At 51.1% G+C, this 15,119-nt stretch overlaps 1 protein-coding gene across 2 annotated transcripts; it reads right to left on the bottom strand.

Moving 5' to 3' along the window:
• Positions 1 to 370: 370 nt before the first annotated feature.
• Positions 371 to 14,855, bottom strand: TTI1 (TELO2 interacting protein 1). Of its 2 annotated transcripts, XM_059481138.1 has the most exons (7): positions 12,575 to 14,855; positions 11,888 to 12,085; positions 10,956 to 11,098; positions 10,004 to 10,144; positions 8,431 to 8,635; positions 7,676 to 7,763; positions 371 to 1,805 (listed from the first exon to the last, which is right to left on the bottom strand). In XM_059481138.1, exons 1-7 carry the CDS (start codon positions 14,853 to 14,855, stop codon positions 1,574 to 1,576), a joined length of 3,288 nt encoding a protein of 1,095 aa, XP_059337121.1. In that variant the 3' UTR covers positions 371 to 1,573. The 2 variants fall into 2 exon arrangements, 1 of the variants encoding a protein (XP_059337121.1); XR_009419300.1 differs by lacking the exons at positions 371 to 1,805; positions 7,676 to 7,763 and having other exon boundaries at positions 8,607 to 8,635; positions 10,855 to 11,098.
• Between the last annotated feature and the right edge of the window lie 264 nt (positions 14,856 to 15,119).

The following is a 15,119-nucleotide window of genomic DNA, read 5'->3' as shown; positions in this document are numbered from 1 at the left end:
ACAACAACCCAGGAAGCTGCACCAGCCCCAAGGGCTCTGGGAAAGCAAAGACAGTATTTCAGCTCCCTGCCTGCCCTGTCAGAGCAGCTCTGAAGGCTCCTTTGTATGGAACCCAACCAGCGTTAAGCACTGAACAGATATTAAAAAAGAGTAAAGCTGACCTGCAGCCCTGTCCTGCTGGATAAAAAGCCACTGACTTGTGTTTTCCCTGGAGAAGCAAACAGGAGGAAAGCCTGAATAAAACCAGGGACACAAGGGGGGGTAAGTTCAGCTGAGGGATGTGGCAGCAGAAGCAGTGCCCTCGGGCCCACCAACAGAGACTTGTTTTGGATGTTCACCCAGGATCCCAACAGTGATGCACAAAGCCTGCTCCATGTCACAATCTATTTATTGCTTTGGTTTTTGTATTTCTGAGCTTACTTACAAATTTAGTCAAGATCTGCCCTTTTGCTTCACTTGCATAGATGTTCCCCCAGTGTCAGGAGGCAGCCTGCTGCCAGGAGCTGCTCAGGAGCTCAGGGATCCGGGAGCAGCTGAGCAAAGCAGAGCCTGTGGACAATGCAGCAAGAGCCTGGGGATGTGGGAGCTGGAGATCAGGGGAGAGGCCCCTCAACAGGGGAAGGGAGCTGACCCCACAGAGGAGTCATCCTCTGCTCCCTGTACCCCACTGTCCCCACTCTGACAAACCATGGCACTGCTGGGGTGCACAGTGCTCACAGCCCCCGTCACCACTGGCACTGCCTGACCATGGACAGACACAGAGGCTGTACTGGGGCACAGGCAGGTGCTTCATCCAGTTCTCCTTGGGGTAAGGGTTAGAAATGGCCTGAGCACGGTGATCTGGGCATGGGAGAAGTTGTAAATCCCTCCCAGGTGTAAATCAGGGCTGGCTGATTCTCTGCAGAACCTCACAGAGAGGGAGATAGAGAACAGAGCACGTTTGGCCACCTCCATCTGGTCTCAGCAAACTGCAGCTGTGAGGAGCAGCCCTGATGCCTCTGAGAGGACACACTGCTCTTGATAGTAACATAGGTGAAGAATTTATTGGAAATGCACTTTAACTTCTGAGATTAACTGCTTTTAAAGAGAACAGGTTTACAGTGCACCCCAAACAAGATTCTCTTCCTGGGAAGGGTAAAGGCCAGAAAAAGCTTTAGCTTTGTCAGTCACTGTCCAGCTGAGAATGGGGAGGGATCATCACAGCTGTGAAGAGATCAGAGAGGTGTGGGGGGTGCTAAAGGGCACCCCCACCAAGGATCAAGGGTTAGGAAGTAATTTCTGGAAGATGATTCACTCTTCATACTGAAGAATTTGGAACAGATGTGCCATCTTCTCTGCATATGGTGCTGGCCAGGCACAAGTCAGGAGGAGTTGGGGTCATGTACCCACCTCATCCTCAAACACCCCTTCAAAAAATAAACGCTCTACCACAGGGACAATGTCTCAGCCAGTGCCCCAGGCTGGGCAGCCCTTCTTCTGCCCCTGAACCATTTGGATCCTCAGTGATGGTGTCTTCCCAGGTGAGCTCCATCCTGGTGGTTCCTGTTTCCATCCCAGCTGCTGTGCAGGTCTGTCAGGAAGGAGCTGCCTGCTGTGTGCTGGAGCTGGGAGCTGTGCCCTCCTGCTGCTGCAGCCTCTGGAGCAGGAGCAGCACGTTGTCTGTGAGCTCGTTCCGTGGCCGCCCCATCCCGCCGAGCCTCAGGGGCTGCAGGCTGGCGTGGGGGGGCTCGCAGGGGGGGCAGCACTCCTCACTCAGGAGCAGCCACGTGCTGTCAGGGTCCACCTGCATCAAGTGCAGGAAAACACTGTGGAAAACAGAGGAAAGAAGAGTAAGGACAAAGCTTTGTGGTTGGCACGCAATGGGGTTATTAAGAGCTAAGGAAAGCTTTGATGCTGTTGGCAAGCTCTGGCAGCTGCACAAATTCTGCTTTTTACAGAGGGCAGTGCAGTGGCCCCTGTGCCCAAGAAAGCAGCTCTGTGTCTCACAGCTACTGGCACGTGGGAGAAAAATATTTATGATGCCACACAGTCACTTATGGATATCAAACAAGCAGCTGGTGCAGGACTGACCCAGGCTCGGTGCTGGCACTGTGTGAGCTGCTGCTGGCACAAGCACAAACCTGCCTGTCCCATGTGCTGGAAAGGTGACTGTGGGTGACTGCAGGTCTGTGCTGTGCATGTCTGGCATCTTCTGGACAACAGCTCCTGCAGAGATCTTGGGAGAAGCTGTGTTACTCACCACCCTCTCTGGTTTTTGGGGAGTGAGGGAGTTAACCCATCTGGGCTTCTCTGCCTTTCCAGAGGTGGCAAACCCAAAAGTATTGGGGAGAGCTGCTCAGGCTGGGCCCCAGGGGAAGCTCAATGCTGTATTTGAGGGCTTTTTACTCAAGTGAGATCTCTCACAGTCCCAAGCCCTTATTAGCTGCTTCAAAATTTTTGTCACCTTTCACAGAGCGGGATTTTAAACCAAAACCAAACACAATCTTCATTAACAACACAATGAAGGAAAAGAGGAATCACAACTTCCTCTGCAGATTTACTGCTGTGTTGATGGTTTTCATTTTGCATTTCCATACCTCAGTAAGATGGGATTTGCCTTTCCAGCCTGCCCTTCACACAGGGCTCCAGCTGTGAGCTGCTGGGACACAGCTGCTGCTGAAGAGCAGGAAGCTCAAGGAGTGAAAGAGCAAATGCTGATTTGTGTGACCTACACCTACCCACCCCCTCCTGCCAGCTCTCCCTGCAGCAACCTTTGGGCTTAGCTAGGTCTGTGTCAGGGTTTAATGCACACAAGGTGTACAAGGCTTAACTGGTTTAAACTCTCTGGCTGTGCCATGAACAAAATTAGACTGGAATTTCCAAGATTCCTCCTGAATGGTGCTGAGTGCTCTGTGAGCACCAAAGGCACTCAGCAGTCATCACACCTATGGTACAGTTTTCCAAGATCCCAGTAAAGCCCAGCCATGCATCCTCAGGTCTCTAAAATCATGGAGCTGTGAGGAGAAAGCTGCCAGTTCAGGTAATGGGAAGAGAAATCAAGTAAGTCTGTCTCTGCTCCCCCAAGAAGAACAGGACTGAACTCTCTCATTACAAGCAAAGATCACTTGCTAAAAAAGCCACACAAAATCCAGATCTGACTGCTGTCCAAATTTCTCTTGGAAGAGCTTTCATCCCTAAAGTGAGGTTGCTTCCAATGTAAAGCAGGGAGAAATCCCTTTGAGAAGCTCTCTGAAAAGGGAGTGCAGTGCCATGGGTAAAGTGAAAGAGCACAGAAATGAGATGAAGGTAGGAGAGAGCTCCCTCTCCTTTTCACAATAACCCTGTGGATGTTACTCATGCACAGCCAAAGCTGCTGCCTTTGCCTCTCTGCCATGAACACCTCACCTGTCCCTCAGTGCAGGTCTCTGAACAGCAAGAGGGGAGATGTCACCACTGAAGCTGTTGGCAGTGTCCCCTCCCAAAGGGGCTGGCAGTGCCTATCTGCCTGCTCCAGAGGAACCAGTGGGAATGTGCTCCACAGTGATAGCTGGGCTTGGCAGCAGCTGCCTCAGCAACACCACCTTTTCCTGTGGATTGGCCAATGCAGGTGAGCTCACAGGGCTCCTCACTCCTCTGGCTTTGCTCCTGCACCTCTGCTGACAAGTGAGGGGCTGGCAGGGGAATAAGTGATTTTTGTAACTGCAGCTTCATGCAATACTCAACAGGCAAAAATAGATGCTGGGAAAAAAAGGGTATGGAGCTCTCCCTGGTGCCATCCTGGCTCCAGCTCTGCAGACACTGCCCTGCCCGTGCCCTCAGCCTGGCTGTGACAGCAGGAGCCCTCAGCTCTGTGTGCCAGCAAACAGCAGCTCCCAGTGCTTCCACCCAGTTTCCAATGGGCAGCTGCAGAGATAATCCTTGCTCCTTATGGCTGGGATGGGAGCAGGCAAGGGCAATGAGCTGCTGTGAAGTGAGCATGGGAAGAGGGGATATTGTGCAGCAGGCTGCTGATCCCCAGCACACACACAGCTGTAGCTGTCACACTCACAGCACAGACACTCTGCTCTCCAACCTCTTCCCAATCAGCTGCTCCAGGGAGAGCGACCCTCAGAGATTATCCAGACCCTGGAGCACTCACTGCCTCTGGTGCCCATAATGGTTTGGGGCTGTGATTATCCCTGATAGCCTGGAGTGCTCTGCAGCCTAAAGAACAACTTGACTTTTACATTTTCAAACTAACTCTGGGGTAGTTTCCAAGCAACCTGTTTCCATAGCAAAGAATCCTGGGGTTAATCAAAGTTTGTTTTCTGTTGTTGCCTTTTCCTTTTTTTTTTTTTTTTTTCTTAAATATCACTTTATTGAATTTTGCCTTGAGCAGGTGGCTGTTCTGGCATGCTTCAATCCAGCCTGGGAGTGATAGCTGACAATGAATACCCAACAAACCCCATAAGCAAACCAGAAGAGGTAAGCTGCATGATCAACTTTGGTATGAAAAAAGCTCCCCAAATAGCTCATATTTGTCCCAAGTGTGCTAAACTTATTCTACTAGCACAGAGCAATTTGGCTACTCTGTTGCCTTGTCTTTGCCCAAACTCCAAGCAGAGCCATGGCACAGTGAGCAGGCTGGCAGAAGGACAAGGATTGCTGGCTTTCCATCCCTGCTGGATGTTTAACTGGATACAGCCCACCACAGGCTTTGGTAAGAACTGAGGAAATTATTTCAGCATCTTAGGGGAAAAAAAAAATCATTCCTATCCAGACTGCTGACTGAAAGGTCATGGGCTGCAAACATTTAGTAGGAATTAAGTGTAAATTTCAAAACAGTGACTTGAAACTGAAAGAACAGAAAACTACTTGTCAGTTTTGACAAGGACCAGTGACAATTTCCTAATCTCTTTTCCTTCAAGGTTTTATTCCCTGAAGTGAAAAGCTTGTCAGGGATGATGCAACTTCATAAATTGATGAGAAGCTCAGATTTACATAGAGTGACTTTCAGTTTCCACAATCTCCCATGGCCTTGTTCCCAGAGCTGGGCCCCCCCCCTCCTTGCTCAAGTCTTTCTGGGCACCTCCCCATCCTTGCACAGGCTCATCTTCAATGATGGCAAAGACTTTTCTAGTGCTCCTTGGCATTCCCAAACTCTTCTTCAGCAGGTTTGGTCCCTTTGGTCCCAATTTTGCATTTGGTTTTGGTTTGTTGTTTGATTTTTTAAAAAGCTTTGGATAATACTCTCCTGGAATACTCTCAGCAGTCATCTTCTAGTAAAACCCATTGTTATTGTCCCATTTTCTCTTCCTCAGATGTGCTGGAGTTCTTTTTTTTCCAGCATCTATTTTTGCCTGTTGAGTATTGCATGAAGCTGCAGTTACAAAAATCACTTACTCCCACTGCTTCATCTAATAAAGCTACAGGGTCCCATAAATGGGATTAAGCAGACTCCTTGGGGCATGATAACATCCCTGGATGATAGCCAAACTCCCTTTTTCCTTTTTATTTTTTTTTTTTTGTGTGGCTCAAGCACCTTGGCCAAAACTTCCTGCTCAGCCCTCTGCATGCCTACAGAATCCTCACATAGTCAGTGCATGATTTTTGGAGCTACAGCTGACTTTGCAAGTGCTGACCTTGCTCTTGACAGGTCACAACCCATCAGTTGAATAAGAACCCTAAGAGCTGAGCAAAGGCCAGTTAGCATAAATCACCATGGCAAGCTGATTCCAAACATCCTTTTACCTCCTATGATTTCTGCAGTGATAAAGCTGAGTTATGTGACGTACGCTGGAGCTCAGGCTGGGGCTCAGATTAGTTCTGGTCTATCTGTTTTTAGAAGCATTTAAAATGCAGAATTTCTCATGTATCAGGCTGATAACACTGCCCTTGCTTAGATGGAAAGGCCCTTATGTGTGACAGCCTGTGTCAGCTTGCAGGATTACTTTCAGGCACATGGAGAGCAACAAGAGCCAGAACTTAGAGCAATGTGGTGGTTCAGCAGCAGGAGAACAGAAATGGGAGGGTGGCTGAGAAGTGATTCTTATCCTGATACTGGAGCTGATTGTTATGGTCCAAGCTAATTTTGACTTTTCCAGGCTGAAACCTCCTATCAGGGAAATGCACTTAAAAGTGAGTGTGATACAATGAACTCTGGTACATTCAGGCTTCAAGATCAGGGATCAAAAAATTAAACCCAAAAGAAACCTGCAAATGCTGCCATGTCTGTAGTGTCAGGCCAGGCATGATGCATGCCTCAGTGCATACATGTGTTTGGTCAGTGGAGTTAAACAGGAGACAGCAAGGGCTTCCAGGAGCAGCTTGGCTCACATATGTGATGTATGGTGCATTAAAAGCATGGGGGGAGGAGCAAAATATATGGCATTTCCCCCTTAAAATCTAATAAAAGTAACAAACAGGGGAAAAATGTTACTTGCCCTGAACTTTGCTGTCCTTTTGCTCTAACAAGTGAGCTCACTTCAGCATACAGCTTCCAACAGGGCTCATTTCATATTCCCCCTACCCCTGCTGTTGGGGGGAAATTGCACAGCTTCTCAAGCTGCTTGGTTAATGATTTAAAAGCTTCAGATTCCAAATATCTAGATAAAGCCTGGTGTTCTGCTTTTCATCCAGCATTGCTTGCACAGACTGAGGCTTTATTGCATTAAGGGGATGCACTTCCACAGCATAGAGCCCCTCCGCAGAACACATGCTGCTGGAGCCTGCTGTGCTGCTGTGAAAGCCTCCGAGGTAAAAATAAACCTGCTCCCATCCGTGCAGAGAGACAAACAAAGGAATGCTCCAGCTCGGGAGAGCTGAGCCTCTGAACTGCTGCCCAGCCACACAAAGCCCTTCACACCCCGCACCCCCGGGAGCCTGGGCTTTGTCAAGAGGAACGGATGGGCTGCACTTCCCTTTGCTTCCCCTTCCAGCAGCCTGCCCTGGAAATCCGACACCGCAGAGCCTGCTGCTTTCCCCTCCCCGCGGGGGAGGGCAGGGCTGGCCACACAGCAAGGGGGGCTGGCTGGTTTTCACCCCATCCTTCGGCGGAGGGGCTTCCTGATTTATGTCCCATGTTCTGTACCTGGACTCGTTTTGTCTCCTGAAATCCCCAGCTTTGGTTCCAGGTGACAACATGTGACAACAGTGATTTCTTATCCTGACAGCAGAACATGCTGAGCTGGATTTTGTACACCAAGCAGCAAAGTATGTCTGTCAACACTTCCTAGAGCTGGAGTGTGTTCACCTACACTGTCTTTGCTCTTTTAGACTCTCCCAGCCTCCTCAAGAGCAACACTGGTGCCAAGACTGACAGCTTCCCAAACAAACCCTGGTCCACCTGGCAGAGCCTGGGCTGGAGCCTAGGGAAAATGGAAGGATAACAGAAGGAAATCCCCCAGCCTGCAAAAGGTATTAAGTGATAAAACACAAGGGAATGCCTGTCACATCCTCTTCCATAGTTGTCTTACCTCTGCACTTTGATGCCACCAGTGGGCCAAAAGCATCAGGTATTTGGTGAGGAAAAAGCAAAAAGCACATCTTCCCCTCTATCCCCAAATACACTGCAAAGTCAAATGTGACAAGCCCTGCTGTACAGGACTTGAACGTGCTGGAAGGTGGAACAGGAACGGTGCAAAAGGACTGGAATCACCATGCTCCCTCTGCCCCCACTGTTTGTACACCCAACACACCTGCATTTAAGAGACATTACCTCTGGGCAGCTTCTTGCAGTTTCACAGGTTGCTTGGCACTGAGGTAAATCAGGCAGGCCTCTGCCACTTTATTCAGGTCACTCTCGCCTGCAGAAATGGAACAGGAAAGAGGGGTAGGAGGTGACCTCCTCAGCAGCTGCTGCCTAATGGAATCAGCTCCAAATTGGCAGCAGAGGCTTCAGAGCCTTTGAGCTGTCTGACCCAGAGCTCTTCTGACCTTGCCTTTTAAGCATTTTGCTGCAAAGCCAGGAAAGCAATCAAGGGCACTGAGAGGAAAAGAGCAACTAGCCAGCAAACCTTCTCCCTCATCAAAGCCAGTTCCAGAAATTTCACTTGGGGAGAATTTCAGAGTTTCATTCAACAGAAGATTGTGATGTGCTGGATTTAAAGGATCCCCCAGAGATAAGCCCACAATAGAACCACACAAGCTAGCCAGAAGTCTTATCTGGGTTCCAGTTTGTCCAGTAAGAACAAAGTGTGGCCCAACAGCAATGCAGGGACTCTGTTCTGCACCCTCTTCTCATCCACAAGTGGGATGAGCAGTCACATTTTGCATGTGGTGGGAACCTTCTCTCCCATTTGTCTCCTGGGGAGAAAAGTGCCCAGCACCTCTTTACAGAGCTCCCAAAGAGAACAGATTCAGGCTAGAGAAGATCAGGAAATCAATTCTGGGCAGCAGGAGGAGAAGTAGCAAATTGAGAGGAGACAAAGTCTAGCAGAGATCCATACAACCTGTGCTTGCTCTGGTACTCACCCATGTCCAGCTTCTCACAGAGAGAGCCCAGGCCCTGCAGCACAGCCAGCTGCAGCTTGAAGGCCAATGTGTGGCTGTACACAGGCCCAGCCCTGGCACTCACTGGGGCCTGGCTGAGGAGGGAGCTGGTCAGCTTGGGCAGGACATCTTTGGAGAACCTCTGCCTCAGGAAGTCCCCACATGTTTGACCCAGGGTACACAGCACCTAAGAGAGACATCAGTTACACACTGGCCTGGGAGGAGCTCAGCGATCCACACCAGCCTGGGGGATTCAGACATTCACTCTCCTGGAGAATTGTTTTTGCAGGGGAAGAGCACTGTGACCACACCTGCCCCAGTTTCCCCATAATGAGCAGAAGGTGAATGTCTGAGAGGCTGAGTGAGCTCCTCAGTGTCACCTGGCTGACCTCCTGGGCTGCCCTTCCCTCATTAGCACAGTAAAGGTAAGAGCAGCTCTGCATTCTTACTCACAATTAGTGGAGGGGTCTTTGATGGAAAATGCCATTAAATATGATTATATCCTTAAATCTCTTTTGTGGTGCAGACAACCCATCCTTCCAAACACGTCAGCAAGCAGAAAGGCCAAGTGGCCACAGAAAAGGGCACCCACCACTACTGGTGTCTGCACAGGATCAAACTCAAAGTGGGCAGAGAATGGCCTTAAATGCATTAAAAACAAAGGGGGATCCACATGGCCAGAACACTGATCTCTCTTCTGGAACTTCACTGAGCTCATGCTCTCAGTGTGTAGGACTGAGATGCTGGTTGTGTTGTGTTTGCTTTACACTTATATGACACTTCTTGTCCTGAAATTAAGGCAGGAAGACACTTTGGGGGGAATTCATACCAGCAAAAGCCAAGCTGGGAGCAACTGTAATGATGACTTGAACTTTTCAAGAGTTAATTAGTTTTTGTACAGCAATCTCTACCTCCTTTTAGGGCAGGCACATGACAGGTATGGCAATTCTGGGACTGTAGTGCATGGCTTCTATTTCAGGAATCAAAACTCTCTTTATTCACACTGAAGGATTCTAAAATGAATCTCACTCTGCCCAGCAGATGAATTCCTCTGCAATGCTGGGGCTGGCAACCTCTGGAAACATGCTTTACTGGCCAGCCTGTGAGTCAGGAGGAGAAAGGAGCCAGCTGACAAGGTCAGGAGCTCTTTAATAATGTCATTATAGGGCCAAGTGTTTATTCAACCTCTCCCCTACCTTGCTAATCCCTCAATCATGAAATGTTCCCCTGTCTTCAATCTGAGACTTCCAAAGAGGATGCTGGGACTGTGTCTCCAGCAAGGCCAAGCTATACTGTATGGGTGCCCCTAATGTCTGCTGAGGCTGCAGAGCTGTTTTTCTCACCCCTGCAATAACCACCAACATTTCTGCTTCCCCTAGAACAGCATCAAGGCCTTCCCTGTGGACAAGCTGCAGTGAGAGTGGCACAAACCCACCCACAGCAGAGCACGGTGACCCCATGCTCCAAACCACACTTAAACCTCACTGCAAGAGCTTGGTGCTCTCTCCTGAGCCCAAGCCCCAGCTGGAAATGCTGCTGGCAGTCACTGCCATACCTTGAAGGCTCTGAGCACTGCCAGAGGGTCATCGTTAACCAGCCGGGTGACGAGAGCTGGCCAGACACGGTGAGCCATGGGAAGCAGATGGTTTCCATGAGAATGCAGCATGGTTACACAGAGCTCCAGCACGTCCAGGACCTGGGCAGGAGGGGAGGGAACAGACTCTGAGTGCTGCAGTGCCAGACATTCAGGTGGATCCCAGCATCACAGCAGCAAGCTGGGAGGAGGGGTTGAGCAGCAAAGGGTGCGGTTTTACCGCAGCAGGAACGGGGACAAGGGAACAGTGCTAGGAACCAGGCCTGCATGGAAAGGGACAAGCACTGCAGTGACACAGCCTGTGCTGGGCACAGAGCTGGGCTGGGAGCAGGGCAGGATTCCTGCCCTGATCCCACCTGGTCCCCACTGCGGCTGTGGCAGCAGGATCACCTGGCAGAGCTGGGGCTGCTGGGATGAGAATCTAGGCTATGCCTCATTTTTCTGTCTCACTTTGCACTTTAAAAGGAGGCCACCTTCAAAGGGTTTTCATAATTAGAAAAAAGCCAGGCTTTTAGCCCTGCTTATCATCACCCCAGCTACTTCAAAAACATTCATCAGACTGTGCACTGCAGCCTGAGGAAGGGGGATGGGAGGCACAGATGGGAGAAAGATGCTTCTGTTTCCTCCTCCAAAGGACAAAGCACAAGACAACTGTCATGAGCATCAAGGTAAAGTGTCCAATACAAAGCCACCCTTAAGATTCTGTTCCTCCTGGCTGCCATTCCTAATCCAGAGCACTCCCGAAAAACGATCTCCCTTTCTCTTGCCAGGTTTGGAGGATCTGTCCTGCTGGAGCATATGGCAGCACAAACCTGGGGATGGCAGGGAGCCCAACGTGCATGGCACACACGCTGACGAGCTACCAGCCCCTTCATGGGCACCATCTGTCCCCTGAGAGCCGGCCATTACCGACCTTCAGCCGCACCCGGAGGCTCCCGTCAGACAGCAAGTGGATGCACCTCTCCATCACATCCTTGGCCAGCTGAGCGTGGCTTGGCATTGGAGCCTCTCCTTCCATGTCAGAGTTGGGCTCTGGCTTAGCAAGGGGAACCTCATCTGGAAGACAAAACCATTACTGAAGCCATGAAAATGACTTGGGAGCTCTGGGAGATCACAGTCACAGATCACAGATCACCCACCCACAACAATTCTGCAAATTCCTGAGTAAGGCCTTTGGCATTTTTTAATGTGCTTAGATATAGTTAAGCCTGAGTTGTGTGAGGTAGTGTCAGGTTCAGTTACGAGTGTGGGGCCAGGGAACATTCGCTTTCTTCACGGGACAATGCAGCTGGTCTGACATTTGCAGTCTCTTCTCACCATGGACTTATTTCCCATTGATTTTTATTAAAAATGAAAAGCCTGGGTATTTAAAGATGAAGTATTTAAAGGTCAGGATTGCAGCACAGTCCAGTGAAGACTAAAAAGTTTCCTATATGAATGTCTGCAGTGCCTGCCACAGCCAAGTGAAAAGGGAGCAGTGGCATCATTAGCCAGGAGAAAACACTACAGAGATTCCCAAGGGAACATGAGGAAACCACATAGGATCCTGGAAAGAGGAAACTTCAAGTGCTGAACCAAAATGAACTGTTACAAGGTAAGAAAAAACACAGTGTGCTTGTATCTCAGAGGTTAGAGAAGCCTTGATCTGTAAACATTTGGCTCCCTCAATCAAAGAGAACAAAGTGAGAACACCCAACAGCACTTTACATGAAGCAAGGACAGCCCAAAGAAGACCTGAGACTGTCAGCCTGGTCCCAAGGCCCCCATGTGACAAAAGGACACCTCAGAGGTCACAGTCTCTCTGCAAGCTGACCATACTCCTCTCCAGCCACGCACAGCACTGACCTGCCTCCTCCTCCTCCTCCAGGTCAGGAAGATCCCCCTCTGCAATCTTCTTCTGGCTGATATAGTCAAGGAAGAATCGTTCCACTTCTTGACTTGTCAATGTCACCTCCTGCTGTCCCTGGGACCGAGCCCTGCTCTGCCCCTTGTCAATCTGCCTTTGCTGGTGCTCCTCAGTGCTGGGCATTCCAAACCACTGCACTGCAAAAAAGGAACTGACATGTCACTGGGCAACCATGATCCCCTCCTGCAAGTCAGCAAGGTGCCATGGATTCCATGAGAGATGAGATGGTTCTCACACCTCATGGGGTTGCACCTGACTCAGGCACCTGCTGTCACATCCCAGTCACCTCCTTGATAGTATGGGAAAGTTAAAAAAGAATACACGGTAAAAGTAAAAAGAAATATATGCCATGTGCCCCTACAGAATGTTCATGGGAGCAGTGAGCCCATCCTTTCTCAGCCACTAAAGGCCGTGTTCCTGTGAAAGGCTGCAGGTCAGGCAAACTGGAGAGGGAAAGCTACTGGTGATCTTTGCTTGAGTGCTGCCCCAGCAAGCAAAGCACAGTGGCCATCACACTGCAAACACCTTGGCTACCTGGAACCTCCCATGGCAAGTGGAAAGGCCCAAGACAAGTACCCTTAGTGACAGCAAGGCTGAATTACACAAAGTAAACATCATTTTGGTACCTAGAGCAGTCATGACTGAGTGGAGGACCCTGAGGAAGGTGGAAGCCTGGCTATTGTAAGTCTGATCTAGTGCAGACAGGACATCTTGGATAACATCTTCTATCAGTGGCAGCAAGCTGGCATCTGAATGCCTCAGCATCGTGTCCAGGACCTGGGATGCACGTGGCTGACAGGCCAGCTGGCGCAGGTTCAGGGAAATCCCGTTCACCAGGTAGTCAGAGTTCTCATTGATCAAACACCGCACTGAGCTGTACCCACAGGCCTCACATATGTCTGCCAGCGTCCCCAGTGCTGTCTCACTGATGAGCAGAGTCCTGTCACCAGCCTTCTCCAGCACAGGGTAGAGAGCTGACAGCAGCAGCAGCCGGAACTCCTTCCCGAGGACAGCAGCAAAGCAGCCAACGCCCTCCAGCTGGATGCAGATCTGCCAGATGTTGCTGTTCATGGTGCGGGCTGTGACTGGGGGCTCTGGGGACAGATGGAGAGCGCTGCTGGATGTCCCCCCTGCACGGACAGCGAGTCCCAGGTGCTGCACTGACTGCTCAGGGCTGCCTTCCTCTGTGTCAATGCTAGTCACCAAATACCAGTTTGCCTGGTCCATGTACTCATCCAGAATGGATGTTATGGACCTTTTGAGATCATCCATGCTCAGCGGAACTTCCCTCTCCTGCAGGAAATCCACTCCCACCCCAGCAGCTCCCGTGAGCAGCTCGTTGAGGATCATGGCTGCCTGCTTTCGGTACAGGCCAGATTCGCTGTACAGCCCCATGAAGCGATCCACAAGCAGGTAGAGGTTCCCATAGTAGCCAAGAACACGACACACTTGCTGAAGGAGCTGGAAAACCTTCTCCTCCGTGAAGAAGCGGAAATATTTCTTCTGGCACCTGCCCTTCTGCACACCCTGCTGCAAGGGGCCTGGTGGCCCAGAGCGCCGGGCCTCCACTATCTTCACATCTGTGACATCCAGCTCCAGAACCTGCACCAGAGCCTTGGACAGGCGCTGCAGGTGGGACACGGAGTTGAGGACAATGTTAATCTTTGGGCCCAGCAGCTTCAGGTAGCCCAGCAATAAGCTCAGCGTGGAAACCTTGCCTATGTCATCCTGAGAGTTCATCAGGCGGGGAAGGGCTGTGGCAAGGGAATGGAGGTTCTCAGAGAGGACATCAGCAAGAGCCCTGCTCTGTGCCACAATCCTCTGCTCTGCAATCCCTTGCAGAACTTTGTTACATCTGCTCTGGACTTCACTGTTTTCATCATTAACCAGCCCAACCAAGGCCTTTAAGAGGTGACTGAATGAGTCCACCAGTGACTGACTGCAGTTCCTCAGTAAGTGGTGCACCAGCTCCACCAGCTCCAGTCTCACCTTCCAGTGGGGGTGAACTGAAGAAGATTCAACCACCTTATGCAAGAGAAGAGAGAGTTTTTCAGCAGTACTTTTAGTCCAGTCAGGTCCTCTGTGGATCATTAGCTCTGATATTCTGCTGTGTTCCACTAGCAGCTTTTCCTTACTCTTTGGGATTCTGGCTAGCTGTTTGTCAGCCATGACCAAGCCAACAATCAGATAAAAGAGTCTGATGGCAGAAACGGTGGTTTTGTGACCTTGTTTGATGTCTCCAGCAATAACTCGAGACAGAGTAATAGAAATCCCGGGCAGAAAAGAAGCAAACAAATCCCCACATTGCTGTGCCTCGTCTTCATCCAGATGTCGGTGCTCCTGGCAGTCACACTGCAGAACCAGGACCTGCAAGCACTCCAAAGCAGAGATCTTGATTTGCTTTGCTTTTTCTTGCTCTGCAAGGGTCAGAAGCAAAGACACAGCAAATCCTAGGAGCGGAAGGGTGGAAGGTTGGTACAGAGACAAGATAATATCCCCATAAGCCGAATGCATCAGGGTGTGGAGTGCCTGGATCACAGCCAGCTTCAGCTCCTCGGACAGCGGGGCGGCTTTGCCCGAGCTGGGAGGGGGAGCGAGGCAGGTACAGAGCTCAGAGAAGAGCTCCTGCAGCAGCTCCTGCTTCTTCACGCACGTCGCGGCAAGCACGGAGGAGATGCACTGCACCAGGCTCTGCACCAGCCGCTCCTGCTTGGGCCCCGGCAGGCGCAGGGCGAAGCGCAGCGGGAACAGCACGTACTCCTGCAGCTCCTGCAGGGCCGCGCCGCTCACCCCGGCCAGGTGCGCCTGCAGCAGCCGCACGTTCTCCACCGTCTGCGCCCGTGTCAGCTGCACGCAGACGGGGCGCAGCGCCCCGAACGCCGCCTGCGGGGTGTCGAACACGGCCATGCCGGGGACCGGGGGCCGCGGGCCCTGCCCGGTACCGGGGCAGCCCTAAGGGTGTCGGAAGTGACGCCGCGGTACCAGCGCCACAAAGCTCCCGCGAAGTGGGGCGGGCGCTGTCAGAAAAGTCTCGGGTGCCCACAAGGCGCATGCGCTAGATACGTGACACCGAACTAACGGGGCTGTCAGCGCCACAAAGCTCCCGCGGGGTTGGGCAGTCGCTGTGAGAAAAATCGCGAGTGCTCGTAGTGCGCAGGCGCCGAGGATGGT

This window comes from Ammospiza nelsoni, chromosome 12, assembly GCF_027579445.1.
Source record: "Ammospiza nelsoni isolate bAmmNel1 chromosome 12, bAmmNel1.pri, whole genome shotgun sequence".
Lineage (NCBI taxonomy): Eukaryota > Metazoa > Chordata > Aves > Passeriformes > Passerellidae > Ammospiza > Ammospiza nelsoni.
The sequence above is the reverse complement of the archived record's forward strand: the minus strand, read 5'-3'. Positions and strand labels throughout refer to the sequence as shown.